The sequence below is a fragment of the Perissodus microlepis genome, chromosome 23, assembly GCF_051167445.1.
Source record: "Perissodus microlepis isolate ML-2025 ecotype Zambia chromosome 23, ASM5116744v1, whole genome shotgun sequence".
Taxonomy (NCBI): Eukaryota; Metazoa; Chordata; class Actinopteri; order Cichliformes; family Cichlidae; genus Perissodus; species Perissodus microlepis.
The window spans coordinates 31,502,739-31,517,871 of NC_140482.1; the positions used below are offsets into that span (position 1 = coordinate 31,502,739).

At 42.5% G+C, this 15,133-nt stretch overlaps 1 protein-coding gene across 2 annotated transcripts in view; it reads left to right on the forward strand.

Annotated features, from left to right (window-relative positions):
- Window positions 1-15,133, forward strand: part of unc13a (unc-13 homolog A (C. elegans)) — a 45,126-nt gene that overhangs the window by 26,429 nt on the left and 3,564 nt on the right. Inside the window, exons 27-44 of one of the 2 annotated variants that reach the window (XM_084920884.1) lie at window positions 1,066-1,199; window positions 1,393-1,478; window positions 2,289-2,415; window positions 2,531-2,627; window positions 3,330-3,473; window positions 3,683-3,760; window positions 3,894-3,971; window positions 4,142-4,230; window positions 4,316-4,462; window positions 5,199-5,322; window positions 6,484-6,489; window positions 8,181-8,210; window positions 9,261-9,317; window positions 9,466-9,546; window positions 10,035-10,182; window positions 10,943-10,999; window positions 14,453-14,545; window positions 14,953-15,112. In XM_084920884.1, the coding sequence (XP_084777010.1) occupies window positions 1,066-1,199; window positions 1,393-1,478; window positions 2,289-2,415; window positions 2,531-2,627; window positions 3,330-3,473; window positions 3,683-3,760; window positions 3,894-3,971; window positions 4,142-4,230; window positions 4,316-4,462; window positions 5,199-5,322; window positions 6,484-6,489; window positions 8,181-8,210; window positions 9,261-9,317; window positions 9,466-9,546; window positions 10,035-10,182; window positions 10,943-10,999; window positions 14,453-14,545; window positions 14,953-15,112 (1,736 nt within the window). The remainder of the gene's footprint in view (window positions 1-1,065; window positions 1,200-1,392; window positions 1,479-2,288; window positions 2,416-2,530; window positions 2,628-3,329; window positions 3,474-3,682; window positions 3,761-3,893; window positions 3,972-4,141; window positions 4,231-4,315; window positions 4,463-5,198; window positions 5,323-6,483; window positions 6,490-8,180; window positions 8,211-9,260; window positions 9,318-9,465; window positions 9,547-10,034; window positions 10,183-10,942; window positions 11,000-14,452; window positions 14,546-14,952; window positions 15,113-15,133) is intronic. The other variant, XM_084920885.1, reaches the window with a different exon arrangement.

A 15,133-nucleotide genomic window follows, 5' to 3' on the forward strand; every position in this document is an offset into this window, starting at 1 on the left:
AAATTTTAAAGAATTGGAAGAAGTGACATTGCAAAGTTATCCTGTAGCTCAGAATACTGCGTCTTCTACCTGCTTTTGCTATTGTTCCTCTTGCACATCTGGCCAACAAGCAGACTGAACTTTCTCATGCGGTTTGTATAAAAAAGACACGTTTTGCTTCGCTTGGAGTTTTCTTTGTGTGAAAACAAAGTAAAATCAAACCAGGGGAAAAAGCTTAAAGTTTAGACACTCATCAGCTGATTGAATTACAGGTGGAAGTACAACTTTAGTGATCAAAATCAGCGGTTTTACCCAGAAGTCATCACTACAAAGAGAATAATATTTACATTTTTACATTTCTAATACAAAAAGGATTTCAGTTTTGTCCTCATTCCATATGTAGACACTTGTGTGTATGTTGTAGGTTTGTGTGTGTGTGTGTGTGCGCGGTAAGTCCGTGTCTTAGTCTGGTGAAGCCAGGCTCTTCCATCCGTCACTCCTGTAGCCGATTCCAACAGAGATTTCTAGAACTTGCTTTGAGCCCTCATTAAAGCACCAAGCCCAATTCTGACTTCCCCGTGAATTTCAAATAAGCATTTTTTCTCTTTGAATAAAACATTTCGTCCTGAGGGACTTTGCTATATTTTGTTGAAATCTCTGCAAGATCATTCTTCACTCTTCAAACCCTGCAGCAGCCAGCTCAGTGTTTTGTTTTGTTTTTCTCAGCACATCTTCAGCTGTTTCAAAGAAGTCGACCAGACAGTTGACATTCGCAGTCTGTTTAAAGCTGTTTGAGCAGCAAGTGTTTAATATGTATGAGTTGTTGAGTTAACAACGCAGTCGAGATTTCCCTCCAAAAACGTCTCCCCGTTGCAGACGACAGAAATATTATTGGTAAAATTCACATTAAGATTACACAATTACACGACTCTGAACATCCTGTTGTACGGCTTTAAAAACCGTTTCACTGATCAAAATTCACTTATGTGCAGATTTTTCAGCCAAAAGGGGCAATAATAGCAGGTAAACCTCAGAAAGCCATTGTCATGAGTCATTATAACGCCACTCATGTTGTTGCTTTCCCAGGCCAAGCAGGGTGCTGTGCCCCCAGAGGAGCAAGGACCCAGCATCAAAAACCTCGACTTCTGGTCCAAGTTTATCACACTTATCGTCTCAATCATTGAGGAAGACAAGAACTCTTACACTCCTTGCCTAAATCAGTATGTCTCTAAGTTTTCTACACGGCCGTTCCAACTTTGTATTTGCTTTGTTTCCTTGTACAAATTAAAACAGAATGGGTTTAATGACATTTTAATGTTATGTAGTTATCCACAGTTTCTCATAGTGCCGTTAAAACTGCACTCTGAGGCTCTCATCAGCTTTCCCGGTTACATGTTCTCCTTCTGCATCCAGATTCCCTCAGGAGCTCAATGTGGGTAAAATCAGCGCGGAAGTTATGTGGAACTTATTTGCTCAGGATATGAAGTATGCAATGGAAGGTGAGTAAAAACCGATAATACAGGTAGTATTGTGCTGTAGTCTACAAAAACACAGAAAAGAAAAGAATCCAGTTAATATTCAGAGAATTTAATTAAACGTCTGTGCTTTTGTTTAACTATCGGCTGCTGGTAGTTCAGCACACTGGTTATTGGCCCTAGCTGGACTCCCACTCAGTATATACAAATGGATATTAAAAAGCCACCTATTATATTAAACTCTCTTGAATGTTACAGTCATACAAACACTATACGCAAGTTTTGTTTTTGTATTAGCAATAAAATGATCCAGTTATTCCACTCGTGGCTATCTACATCCTCCCAAAAACAAAAAGCCATTTTAATCATTAAAACACACACACACACACACACACACACACACACACACACACACACACACACTGAATGTGTGCTCCATGACAAGCAGCTGTTCTTGCTGACTAACTGCCTGCCTGATTTAAATCTTCCAGTACCGCTGCTGAGAGCAAACATCTCATTTTTTCAAACAATGAAGCAAAATATTTTAATTTTGGTAGATCTTGTGATATGCGTATTCTGATTTCTAGCATGCATATTTTTATCTGATATTTTAAAAAAGTATTTATGCATAAAAATAAAGTTTCTGATAAGAAAAAAAGAGGATTTGGCTCTATCCAAGCATGACTGGAATCATGTTTGTGTATTTTAAAACTATTTATTCTATAAAATTATCTGTAAAGTGTCAGTTTTTCAGTTTCTCTGTGCATAACAGAGCTGCAGGAAATGCTGGCCGCCTAAACAGTCCTGGAAATATGTGTTTTCTCCTTTTCACAGAGCATGAAAAAAACCGCCTGTGCAAGAGCGCAGATTACATGAACCTGCACTTCAAGGTCAAGTGGCTGTACAACGAGTACTGCAAGGACCTGCCCTTCTTCAAGAGCAGAGTGCCTGAATATCCTGCGTGAGTAGCATCTTGTTTTGTAGAAACAGACGCATCCGGTGAAAAAGAATTATAGAATATATTTTTGAAATGCTCGAATTTAGTTTGCAAATATCTAAATTGTTGCTCCCCGTAGGTGGTTTGAGCCATTTGTCATCCAGTGGCTGGATGAAAACGAAGAAGTGTCTCGTGACTTTCTGCACGGTGCTTTGGAAAGAGACAAAAAAGATGGGGTAAACGTTTCCAGCTCCCTTCCTCCTTATCTCTCCTTCAGCCCTCTTGAAGCGCTGAGTCGCTGTTGTTATTCAAGCAGAATTATTGTAATCCATCCTTTGTACTTCCTCTGTCACACTCAGAGTTATCATCCAAAGTTTCTTCCCCACTCCCGCCCCGCCTCCCACACGTTCTCCTGTCTCCCCTGCATTCTTCAAAGACTGAAATAGAAAGCATGGACTCAGCAGTGCAGATTCTTAGGAAGTTTTCAAAAAGAGTGCCCGTGACTTGCATATGCTTAAAGCCAAAGATGATTCTGTTACAGCAGGACATTGTAAATTAATGGCCTTATTCCAAAGGTTTGACTGCAGAAAAGCTGTCCTCAACTCATTACCCTGACTCCCTGGAGTAGCACCTACTCACCTCTAGCCAATTAAGGACCAGGCGGTAACCAGCAGCCAATTACAAGGAGACAGACAGGAGCTCCCACCTGTCACTGGATGGCTGTCTAACTGTCTGTACGGCTGGCTCTGGGAGGTCTCTGTACAGGCAGTGAAATATATCAAAGGTCCAGTTTAATAAAGCATCTAATGGTCTGTCTGTATGGTCTTAGACGGGCACACAATCTCACCTGCAACCTTACTCATCCCCTTCTTGTGACTTTTTCCTCCTTTAATTTTCCCCAGTTTTTAATCTTCCCGCGTATCTTTTCTGCCCTGCAGTTCCAGGTCACATCGGAGCATGCTCTGTTCTCCTGTTCGGTTGTGGATGTCTTTTCCCAGCTCAACCAGAGCTTTGAGATCATCAGGAAGTTAGAGTGCCCAGATCCACAGATTGTAGGACACTACATGAAGCGCTTCGCCAAGGTAGGTGCAGTGAAAATGTCATTTGCAGGTTACAAAATAAAAATGCAAGACCGAGGTCTTCAATTTTTTTTCTGTACATGTTACAACATTTTTTATAATAACAGTAATAATAATAAGAACTTGGATTTGTATAGCGCCCTTTAAGAAACCCAAGGACACTTTACACAAGAGCAGAAAAAAAATATTTCCTTTGTTGTTTTCTTCTCCAGACCATCAGCAATGTGCTTCTGTCCTATGCTGACATCATCTCAAAGCTGTTTGCCAACTATGTCACCATGGAGAAAGTGGTGAGTGGCCAAAGACATAATGACCCAATGTGGTTTTTCCACAGATGGTCTCATTTTATTCTGTTTGCCAAAAACCGAAAGCCAACTTTTGGAATAAACATAAAAACATGCGCATGTGTCCGCTTCTTTTTAGCCCTGCATCCTGATCAACAACATCCAGCAGCTGAGGGTTCAGCTGGAGAAGATGTTTGAAGCCATGGGTGGAAAAGATGTGAGCGACTCTTCTCCACTCGCAAACAGCCAAAACTTAGACTGTTTAATTATTCAGACATAGTTTCTAATCCTAGTATATCAGCCATGTGTTATTATTATCCTATCACACAGCCGCCAGTCAACCCAAACAGCTGAGTGAGTTTGTGTGTTTTTATTGTGGCATTTTAGCTGTGTGTTGAAGCTAGTGATATCCTGAAAGACCTGCAAGTCAAACTCAACAATGTCATGGATGATCTCAGCAGGGTCTTTGCTGTCAGGTGGGAACACGCTCACACATATTCATATGCAAATGAACGCTACAGATGCAGTCTCTTAAACGCTTCTACCTTTCATCCTCTGTAGTTTCCAGCCTCATATTGAGGAAAATGTTAAGCAGATGGGAGACATCTTGGCTCAGGTTAAGGGAACCTCAAATGTGGGAAATGCCAGCAGCGTGGCCCAGGATGCTGACAATGTCCTGCAGCCAATCATGGAGTTCCTGGACAGCAAGTGAGCCAATCTTTAGCTTAAAATGATTCCCTATTCGGAAGCAAGTTTCTTCTGACTGACTGCCTGATTGACTTGCAGATAGAAGGTTTGAACAGTAGGTGGGTAGGGGAACGATGCTCGTGGCTAGAGCTGCAGATATTCCTGCACAATAACATAATCAAGATGAAAGAGTAGAAAAAAACTGACCTTTAAAACACTCTGGAGACTGAGCTTTCATCTTTCAGGGATTACCAGTGAATACACTGATGTGATTATTTGAATCTTTGGCTTTGTTGGTTGTGGTTATACGATATATGGATAAAAGTATTAGTCCGCATCTTTTAATCTTTGAATTTGGGTGTTTTCAGTCCCATTCCCACAGGTGTACAGTGTACAATCCATCACCTAGCCGTACACGCTGTCTTTACAAACATTTATGAATTAACGGTTTCTAAAGAGTTCACTGAATTTAACTGTGGTGCAATAATAGGATGCCACAACCACCCTTGTTTTTGTAGGAATGACTTGGAAACGTCCATGACTTTATTTGCCTGTGAATGAATGAAAAATATTGAAATTTCCCTAAATTTTCTGCTTTTCTGAGCGTTTTTTCCCTCATGAAGGTATTTCTCTTTTTCATATTACCTCTTTTTCTTTTGATGATCCGATTTTTCTTCAGGTAGACTGTGTTTTTGTCCCCTCTGCTGCTTAATACTTACGTCTCCTTCTTACTTGTGTCTCTCCCTCCTCCTGCCAGCCTGACTTTGTTTGCTAAGATCTGTGAAAAGACTGTGCTGAAACGTGTGTTGAAGGAGCTGTGGAAGCTGGTGATGAACACCATGGAGAAGACCATCGTTCTGCCACCGCTCACAGACCAAACGGTAAGAGCGCATAGAAGTATAAATGCACAAAAGAACATACCAATACACAAAATAGGCATATTTAGAGATGTTTTCTTGGCTAATTTGTGTAGACGAAAGAGACATGTACACATATCCAATCGCTATCATCTCTTTACAAAATGTTTAATGATTATTTGAAGTCCATGCGGATGTTTATAGCAACATAAATGAAGATATTACATGTTCATATGGTGACCCCTGCAGTATATAAGGCCTACACGTGCACAAGTACGTTCTACTTACACCTGTTACTGCCAAGGCAACATCAAAGGACAGAAAGAAAGAAGAAGGAGGTGGAGAACGAGGGGGAAGGGAAAACAAATGCAGACATTTTGTGTGTGTTGCAATCCAACATGGCCCATGCATAAGCAAAAGATCAAACAGTTTTTGCATCACATCTACATCCTACCCTCTGCTCACCCCCCCCCCTACACGCAGTATATGCAGCATTGCCCTGCAGGTGCCTTCGCTCATCCAAACAATCCAGACGAAACCCTTAAAAAGCAAAAGAAAAAAAAAGGACTGCACCATATCATTCCTACACCAGCTCATGGCTGCTCTCCAGTATGTCAGTTGTTTGGAGAGATTCCTGATTTATGAGTAACTCACATCAGAGTTGCAGAAAAATGTTAGCCTAAAGGATCCGACCCACTTCTGAAAAGAATGATACATTTTGGAAAGCAGCCGCTCTTCTTTTGTTTGTTTTTGGTATATGTGTTATTTCTGTTTGGTTATTAACTAAAGAGCCTCATATCACTGATAATAAAGTGATAATCTGTGGTTACTGTGACCTTCAGTCACAGGACGCAGAGTTTAATGTGCGCCAAAGCTGCACGATCACACCCACAGCGACACTCTTCATGTGAAGCTGCTGAAAGTTAAACCTCGTATTTGCTTTATGAGCAAAGAGATGATGCTGTAACGAGTTAGCTTAGGTGTTATGGCTGCCTGCTCAGTTCTCTACCTGTGCTTAGTCCAGGCTCTAAACAGGTGTCAGTTGCTCCACGTCCCTCCAGGCCTGGGGCCCAAACTTGTGATTTTGATTGATGTGGGGCTCTTTGCAGCTTGACTGACCCTTCTCTCTGGTTGTTGTTGTTGTGATTACTATTACATCCTGCTCCCACCGCTCTCCCTCCACAGATGATTGTAAGTACAGCACTCCTGTGTGTTTGTCTGTCTGTCAGTCCACGGTGGTCAATTTCTCTGCTATATGTGGCTGCGATCTTCCCCTGTTTTTACCCCACATCACACCGTCTGCCTTCTCACGACCTCACCTCTTTGATCTGTCTCATGTCTCCTCTTTTCTCTTCTCTCCTCCAAGTCTGTCTCTCGTTTGAGAAGACAGGAGCATGGTGCATTCCTAACTAGTTCTAATAGGTCCCACCCCACCCCTCAGCAATCTTCACCGATTAGCCCCCTCTCCCTTTTCTGTTGTCTCTTCTTCATGAACGCTCTCCTCAAACAGGAAATGGTACTCCTCTCCTCTGTTGTGCCTGGGTTTGGCTTGTTTCTTCTCATGCATTGCGCCCTTTTATGGGGACCCCGGTGAGGTGACTGATCTCTTGGTAGCTTGGTATCTACTGTCCCGACCAAACTCCAGCACCCCTTTTCCGCCCTTTCCAATCCTCTCACCCCACTGTCCCCACCTTTCCTACCTGTTTGAACTGTGTCCTGCCTTCCTACCCCCTACTGTGGGTTTGTTGCTTGCATCTGATCTATTTCAACACTGCAGTCTTCTCTCAGTATCCTGTACGACACTGTAGTACACTGTATGTCTCTGCGGACCTGTCCTGTTGGTCTCTTCTGGTTTGGTTTCGTGTTCTGTTGTTGCTATAATTACTGTCATTGTGTTTTTATAAATAGACTTGATGCTTTTTCTTGGGTTTAGGTTGTGCAAACGAGGTACACGGTTTGTTTTCTTAATGTCTTAGGACCAAATATTTCACTTTCTGATGCTGACAGCCTAAAGATGTATAAAAACATTTACTTTAATGTCAAGTTATTCATTCTGATCTCTGGTAACTTCCAATAAATTATTTAAGAGAAGCTGGTTTAACATCATAAAGATGCAGACTCTAAAATTGTTCTTTGGATGGAAGTTACTGCACAGAGCTTTAATGCTGCATAATTATTGAAAATATTATCTTTCAGTGATTCCACTAAGAAACTGGTAAAACTATCGGCCTGCCATCACACCTAAAACTCACTAGCACCATCCTGTTTAATTTGTGCATAAATCTAAATATTGTAAAACGATTTCTTTCATAACCCCAATTTTAGTCTGTGACTTTGTTCACGTGACTGAGCGCCCTGTATTTTTCATGCAGGGAAAATGTTTGTGCGCTGTGATTGATAGCCAGAAAATGAATTTCTTATTGAACATTTTAAAGAGAGTATGCATATGTTTCCCCTAGGTAAAATTTTTATTTTAACCAAGATGTTATATTACATTTCTTTAATGGAAACTATTACGTGCTAAGATACATTTAGATTTTTCCTTTTTTCATGCTTCCTGGCACTGTTTTTGCTTTGGGTTGCATGCAAACAGGTTACGAGTGGCCTGGCTGAAATATCAGACCACATGCAAACAATATCTCTGCAATGATCATAAGTGAACAGAGTGCAGTCGAAGCATTTACTCTCATAATGTTGGATTGGCAATCGATCAAAAAAAGAAATAAACTGAAAAAACTGACGAGGGTTTTTCAACATTCGTTAACATTTTTAAAGCAACGTCTGAGCTTTTGATTGCACGCTCTTATGCAGCCAGTGAGCGTGAAGTCAGACAGCAGGGACTGGCCACTGCTTGAAGTATTAACCACATGCTCTCTTTCCAGGGGAGGCTGAAGAGTGCTTCTCACAGCGATGTAAGGACTAAACCCCTTTAGATCAATGTGTCTTGTCTCTCTCCTCCACGTCTTCTCTCCATGTCTATGTCTCTCTCCCTCAGCTCCCAGTCAAACAAAGCAGTGGAAATATTGTTTTGTTCACTATCTACATAGTGCTTTTTATAGTGTGCTGTAAACATACCTCTATTGGATGTAGACATTTGTGACTTAAACACAGAAAGTCAGTGTGTTCAGCAGTCACTTAATTTGACTCAGACCTGGCTATGTGCAAAAAAACAAAAAGACAACAGAGTGTGGTTTAGCTTCACAGCCAAATCAAAGGGAAGCCAAGCTTGCAGGGTAAAAAAGTATATTCATCACAGCAGCTCCTGCAACCAAAGGCACATCTATCTGCACGACTTCTGACAGTTTAGCATAGAGTAGCAGTGGAGGGATGCTGGATTATTCTTCCCTGTTGCTTCCCCACAGTTTCAGAAGTGCACTCTGTTATTTGTTAATAAAACTCTTCCTGAAACTTTTATGCTATTATTTTTTTATTGCATTATTTGAAAGAATACTAAACTACAGTTGGTTTTGGTAAACTTTCAAAGCAGTACTTAGGATACATCCTCTTACAAGAGTACTGCATTAGGCTGGACCAATAAATACCAGCACACACCACGGTGAAGCTTTATAGCTGCTAAATATGTGTGTGTGTGTGTGTGTGTGAGGGAGAGTGAGTGTGTCTGTGTGCATTTGAGTGCACAAATATGTCTATTTTCCTGCCCTTACTACGAGCTGAGCCACTTTCCCTTCTCCTTGTAGTGTTTGTGTGTAATGTTTTGGAATGATTAAAAGACAGATAAGTGTGATAACAGCACTTGAAGGAAAATGTACCGTGACACCTGTAAAGCGGTTCAGAGTGACTGTTTATGAATGTGTGTGTCAGAAACGTCGCTGTCCTCTGTGTGACACTAAGCCATTTACCGCCGCCATTGTTTTGTCACGATAATAACAGCGCTCCTCTCTCTCTTTCTCTCTGCTTGTCTACCTTTCTTGTTCCTCCTTCTGCCTTTCTGTCTCTTCCAGGGCACTCAGCTCATCTTTAACGCTGCCAAGGAGCTCGGACAGCTGTCCAAGTTGAAGGTACAATATGTTTCTGCTACACTTACGCTCTGGGCCCGGCACCAGTGCTTCGGACTGAGTCTCTAATTGCTTAGAAAATACACGGAAGAGTATATGAGGGGGACATATTGGTCATTTTGCTTTATGCCTCTCCCGCTGGCATCTTTAGGAGCACATGGTTCGTGAGGAGGCCAAAGCGCTAACACCCAAGCAGTGTGCTGTGATAGAGTTGGCTCTCGACACCATCAAGGTAGAGATTCACTTTCATTTTCAGTGATTAAACATTGAATATTCTCTTTATTATCAGTGCAAGCGTTTCAGGAAACAAGAATTCATAAATGTACAGTCTTAAAACCCAGAGTTTGGGACCAGGAAATTAGGTTTTTTTATCCCTTTAGGATGAATTAATAAAAGAAAAATAACACATAATTTCACTCCCAAAGCATTTTCCCAAGATAACACAGGCACCCACATAGCACCAAATGTTAAAACGATTATTTAGAGCTCTACGGGGGCTCTAATTTGCACATCATAGAAGCGTTTTGAATTGTTATCTGCAGTTGTCAGTATTGACTGGTTTAGTGTTGGATTCATGTGTGACTGTGGGAATGTCAGGATTCGCTGATGATCGCTCTGCTGTGTTTATAATTATTTGTGCCCTTTTATTTCTTCAGTCAGCTGCTGGTCGGAAGATGTTGGTAAAATATGTTTTTTTTTCCCCACCCTTTTATGTGACAGCAATACTTCCATGCTGGTGGTGTGGGTCTGAAGAAGACATTCCTGGAGAAGAGTCCTGACCTTCAGTCTCTCCACTATGCCCTGTCCCTTTACACGCAGGCCACAGACAAACTCATAAAGACCTTTGTCCAATCGCAGAACGCTCAAGGTAACGTACAAATCTGTCTGTGTCTGAGGGGCTTTGAATTTGCTTTACCTTCCAGTATCTTCAGTTGTTAAGTATGAGCTTAACTACCTACAGCATCTTACATAATTCTCTGAGGAAGGGAAATGTATTCCTTCTTCGCTCACACTCTCAGAGGAGCCCCCCTCGCTGCCCCCTCTGTTGATGTTAGGGTTTTCCCAAATGCCGAGTTTCTATATGCTCAAAGTATCTCACGTGCCTCGTAGAGCGTAAAATTGAGACTGCAACAGCACAATATTTCTCACTGTTCTGAAATGCTGAGTCTCCTGATAGCAAGCTTCTGGAACTGCAGCCACTATTCTGTAGATGATCTGACAGCTATTTGCAATGAAAAAATAAATACCTACCCACTCTGTTTTCCTTCTCTTTGATGCTGCTGCTCAGCCTCCGTCCTCCTGTCACATAGCTGTGTAACAGCCATCCCGTTTCTGCCATCAGACGCTCACACATAGTCCCCGAGCACTGGTAGAAATGCCTTTTGAGTGGATAATCATTTAAAATTGAATTTTTTAACTAATGCCATGTGGCTTTTGATGTTGCAAGACACAGTTTTTTCACTGCTTATTTAGAAGTAGCTCAATTTCCCCAACAAATCAGGGAAAATGCTTTTTACATGTTGGTCTGTTTTCTACTCTGTAATTGTGAAACTCTCTGCAAACCTCATATTTCTTCGTGTGTCTCCTTTCTCTGTCTACTCCCATCTCCTGCCCCGTCTGTGGGACAGTGTTCGGCGGGAAGGGGGTGAGATTCACCACTAGTGAGGATGTTTACCCAGAAAAGGGTATGTGGCACTCAGGCTGAGGCTCTGAGACACCAAGGACCACCAGAGAGCCTCCAGAACAAAGCCCAGCAACCTCCACCTTTTCACCCACCCCCACCCCCCCCATGTGCATCCTGAAACTCTCCTGCCTGCTCAGATTCATCCCAACAGACAAATGCAATGCACAGACTGAACACACTCTCTGCCTTTTTGAACACACATACATGCCCACCACCACAGCAAGAATGGTAACTTTATGCATTCATGCATGAAACGTACACACTGATGTCTGTATGTACAGAACTGCGCTGAATACATACGCCGTGGACAGTATGTATGAGCAGACACGACGCATGATGCGCGGACATCAGACAAATATAATAGAAATGCATTAAAGCGTGGAGGAATTCTGATGCAGCATGATGTCACCCAGAGAAGCCAGGGGGCTAAGTGTGTGTGTGTGTGTGTGTGTGTGTGTGTGTGTGTGTGTGTGTGTGTGTGTGTGTGTGTGTGTGTGTGTGTGTGTGTGTGTGTGTGTGTGTGTGTGTGTGTGTGTGTGTGTGTGTGTGTGCACGTGGGAAAGTACGTGACTGAGCAAAGCAATCTGATGAGTCTGTCCTCAGGTTGTAGAAGCAATTATTTATTTCCAGAAACACTGAGAGGAAATCTTTTTTTTTACAGTGTCACTGTCCTTCCCACTGTGTTTGAAATGGCAGAGTAGGATTATTATGAAGATGATGATGGCTGTTGGCTTAGTTTGTCTGGGAGGGCTCTCTGTCCTTCCCTACCCTGCGATCGCATCCAAAAGCAGGCAGAGATGGAAACACCCAGTCAGCTTCCACACGCAGCGCCACCCTCCCCAAAGCAGTGATGGGAAAGGGTTCTCAGCTCGTCTCCCCTTAACAGATCTAGCCAATCACAAACAGTCCATCGGGTCAGGTGGTCTGATTTCCGTCTCTTTAGATCAGAATAAAAAAGTCTGACTTGCTCTCAGATGCGGTATGTTCATACACGCTCACGCGGAGAGACATATGCATTCTGCTGTTTGTGTGTGCACTTGGCTTCGCCGTTTAATTTGATGCTTCGATGATGATCTGGTGCTGCGCAAGCCCTAGCGCCCTGACAGTCATCTCAGAGGAGCGGCTCAATATGACATTGTTAACACTGCAGTCTGTTACACGTCAAGTTGTGTCACTTTCCTCTGGAAAGAGACCAAAGATGGAAATGTGTAAGGAAAGAAAAGCATTCAAAGTAGATTTTTATGCAGATTAATGCCTAACTGTGAAAGGTATCCACTACCAACAAATACTAGCAAAGGAATTTTGTTGGAATAGTTGAGATTTTTAAGTGTTGCTCTGAACTGGTGTGTTCTCAGGTTTGATTGTCTGACTGAGCTGAATCTCACTTTCTCATCCTTTACCTGTTCAAAATGGTGACACCAGCTTTTTAGTTCTGATGAATTATGACTGGAAATAATTCAAATGCTCCTTTTTGCAAGTTTTATGGAAAATCATCTATTTGAGATTGAATAAACAAGCAGCAAAGAAGCTTATCTTTCGCCTTCCTGCCAGCTGGTGGATGTCCCTGACTGTAACAAGGAAGCAAATTAACTCCCTGTCAAACAGATTTCACTGAGTAGTTTCTCCAACCATATTAGAGTGGATGATTAGAGCAGGATGAATGACCAAAGCTCAGTGGAATTTACTCGCAGCTGAAAGAGTCTTTGATCAGCGCTGACGGTCGGTCTCGCGTGCTGCTGGCTGTGAGCGCCGATATTTGCGGTTAAAATAATCAACTCATTTGTGAATAAGTGGCAAACTCAGGCGATGCTTTGGCACATTTAAAGTACAATTCTGAGATTTAATATCTATTTTGGTGACGTTTTGCAATACGGTGCAAAATGTGCCTCTGATTGCTGTGTTTGTTAACGAAGAAAGGGGCTGCTTTTTCCTGGCAACATCTTCCTGCCTCCCAGCCAGAAAAGTTTCTTTCTCATCTCTCATGGATGTCCTCTACTGAGTAGACAAGGCCAGATGGATGACTGCTGCTCTCTTTGGTCCTGTTGGCAGTGAAACCAGCAATCCCATAATGCTCCCCTAAGAGATGCAGAGAGCCGCGTGCCAGGAACACTCTGCCGTCTAACTCCCACAGACACCTTGTTTAGTGGGCGGCTGGTTAAAAACACAAACACACAGGCTGCTGGTCGTCGCCACAAAGATACCGTTGACATAGTGAAGACGCTAATTAAAACACTGAAAATTAATGTCCATCTGTCACTGTATCCTTCTGGAGTTGTACGTGGATATAAACCGCTTGTTCACATGCGGCACAAGGAAAGATCATCATCCTCCCTCCCAGACAAAGGTGTTAGAGCCTGGTGAAAGCCATCTAGACTTGTCATCTTCTTCCTCAGGCAAAAAGTAGAACTCCAAGGACCCCAAACAAGCCCAGGTCTGGCGTAGCGTAGAGATGGAACAGTTAAATGACTTTGATGTTTGTGGTTGCAATGCAATGAAATGACTGATTTTAACCAGGAACCCGGTCAGTTATGAGGGTGCGTGTCGCTCTCGATCCATAAACTTACATTAAATGATGAAAAAACTAAACAAGGAGAAATAAGAGCAATCTCTCTTCAAGAATGGAAATATAGACATTAAAAGGACAAAATTAGGACAATAGAGCAGAAAATATGAAAAATCTTCTATTCGCTCTTCTTGCAGAAAGCTTTATTAAAGCAGTCAGGCATCAGTAGTGTCATCCTATACCGACGGGCCGGGGAGGCCGAGCTGCTTCTCCCTCCACGTGGTCCCTCCCTCTCTTGGCCCTCCTCTTGACCATGCTTGGGTAAAACACTTTACCAAGGAATGGGTGTATCCATCTGAGCATGCCCAGACATGATCTGTGTCGGTGGGGGGGATCCACACCGTTAGCTGACCTTCTCCAGCTTCTCTCCTGTCTTCTTCTCTGCCTCTTACTAACCACCCCGCATCCTAACAGACACTTTGCATCTATGAGTGGGCAACAGTTACCACAGTGATTGCCTCTCAGTCGCTCAGGTTTAATCATAACGTAGAATGCATTACAAAAGGAGATAATACAGCTATTGCAGGCTTATTGTTATTATTATACCCTACCGGTATTAAACACGTATGCCCACTCATAGCTGCTTTGTCTGAATGTCCACTTCCAGACCACAACATATGCACAAGCAGAACTCTGTGCTTTATTTTAAACGCTATTATTTTATAAAGAAACATTTGAATAGTCAGTATTCTACTTTATATTCACCAGGTTATAACTGAGTCCATTTCGTTGTTTCTTTTGTGAAACTGAAATGGAAGTGTAACTTTTTTTAAATTAAATTATGGAGGAGAATTCGAAATAGAGGGCACAGTGGCTGCGACATTAGCACAGTGGAGATTGGGAGACTCGAGGGTATTAATGGCACTTTTACTCTTTGTCCTGTCCCGTCAGGCTCTGGGGTGGACGATGCTGTAGGAGAAGTGTCCATCCATGTGGAGATTTTCACTCACCCGAACACCGGAGAGCACAAAGTCACAGTGAAAGGTGAGCAAAAATATTTGTATCTTTTTTTGTTTTCACTTTTTTTTGGGACTGAATCTGAGGGTATTTCTGGAAATAACATTCAAGTCATAGTTTAACATTTAAACATTGCTAGACCCCGCGGGCAGGACTGTATGGCCATAACAGGGCACCAAAATATAGCTCTAGCTTTCATCTGCCATAGAAAAACATGATTTTGTAATGAATACTCTTCCAATTCTATTTTCATTATCTTGACCATAAACTGAATGTGAGGCTTGAGGGAGAGCCAGTATTGTCTGAGTTTCCTGTTCACTCGCCCTCGCTCACCGCTCCACTTTTTCACACATTTTCTCCACACGAATCTCACAGTCACCCACACCTTCCCGCTCTCTTTCCTTCCTTTAGCTCTGTCTTTCTGTCTGTTTCAGTGGTCGCTGCAAATGACCTGAGGTGGCAGACGCAGGGAATATTCCGGCCTTTTGTGGAGGTCTATATCATCGGCCCTCACCTCAGTGACAAAAAGAGGAAGTACGCCACGAAGTCAAAGAACAACAGCTGGGCTCCCAAATACAACGAGACCTTCACTTTGTAAGTGGTTGATGTGCATCG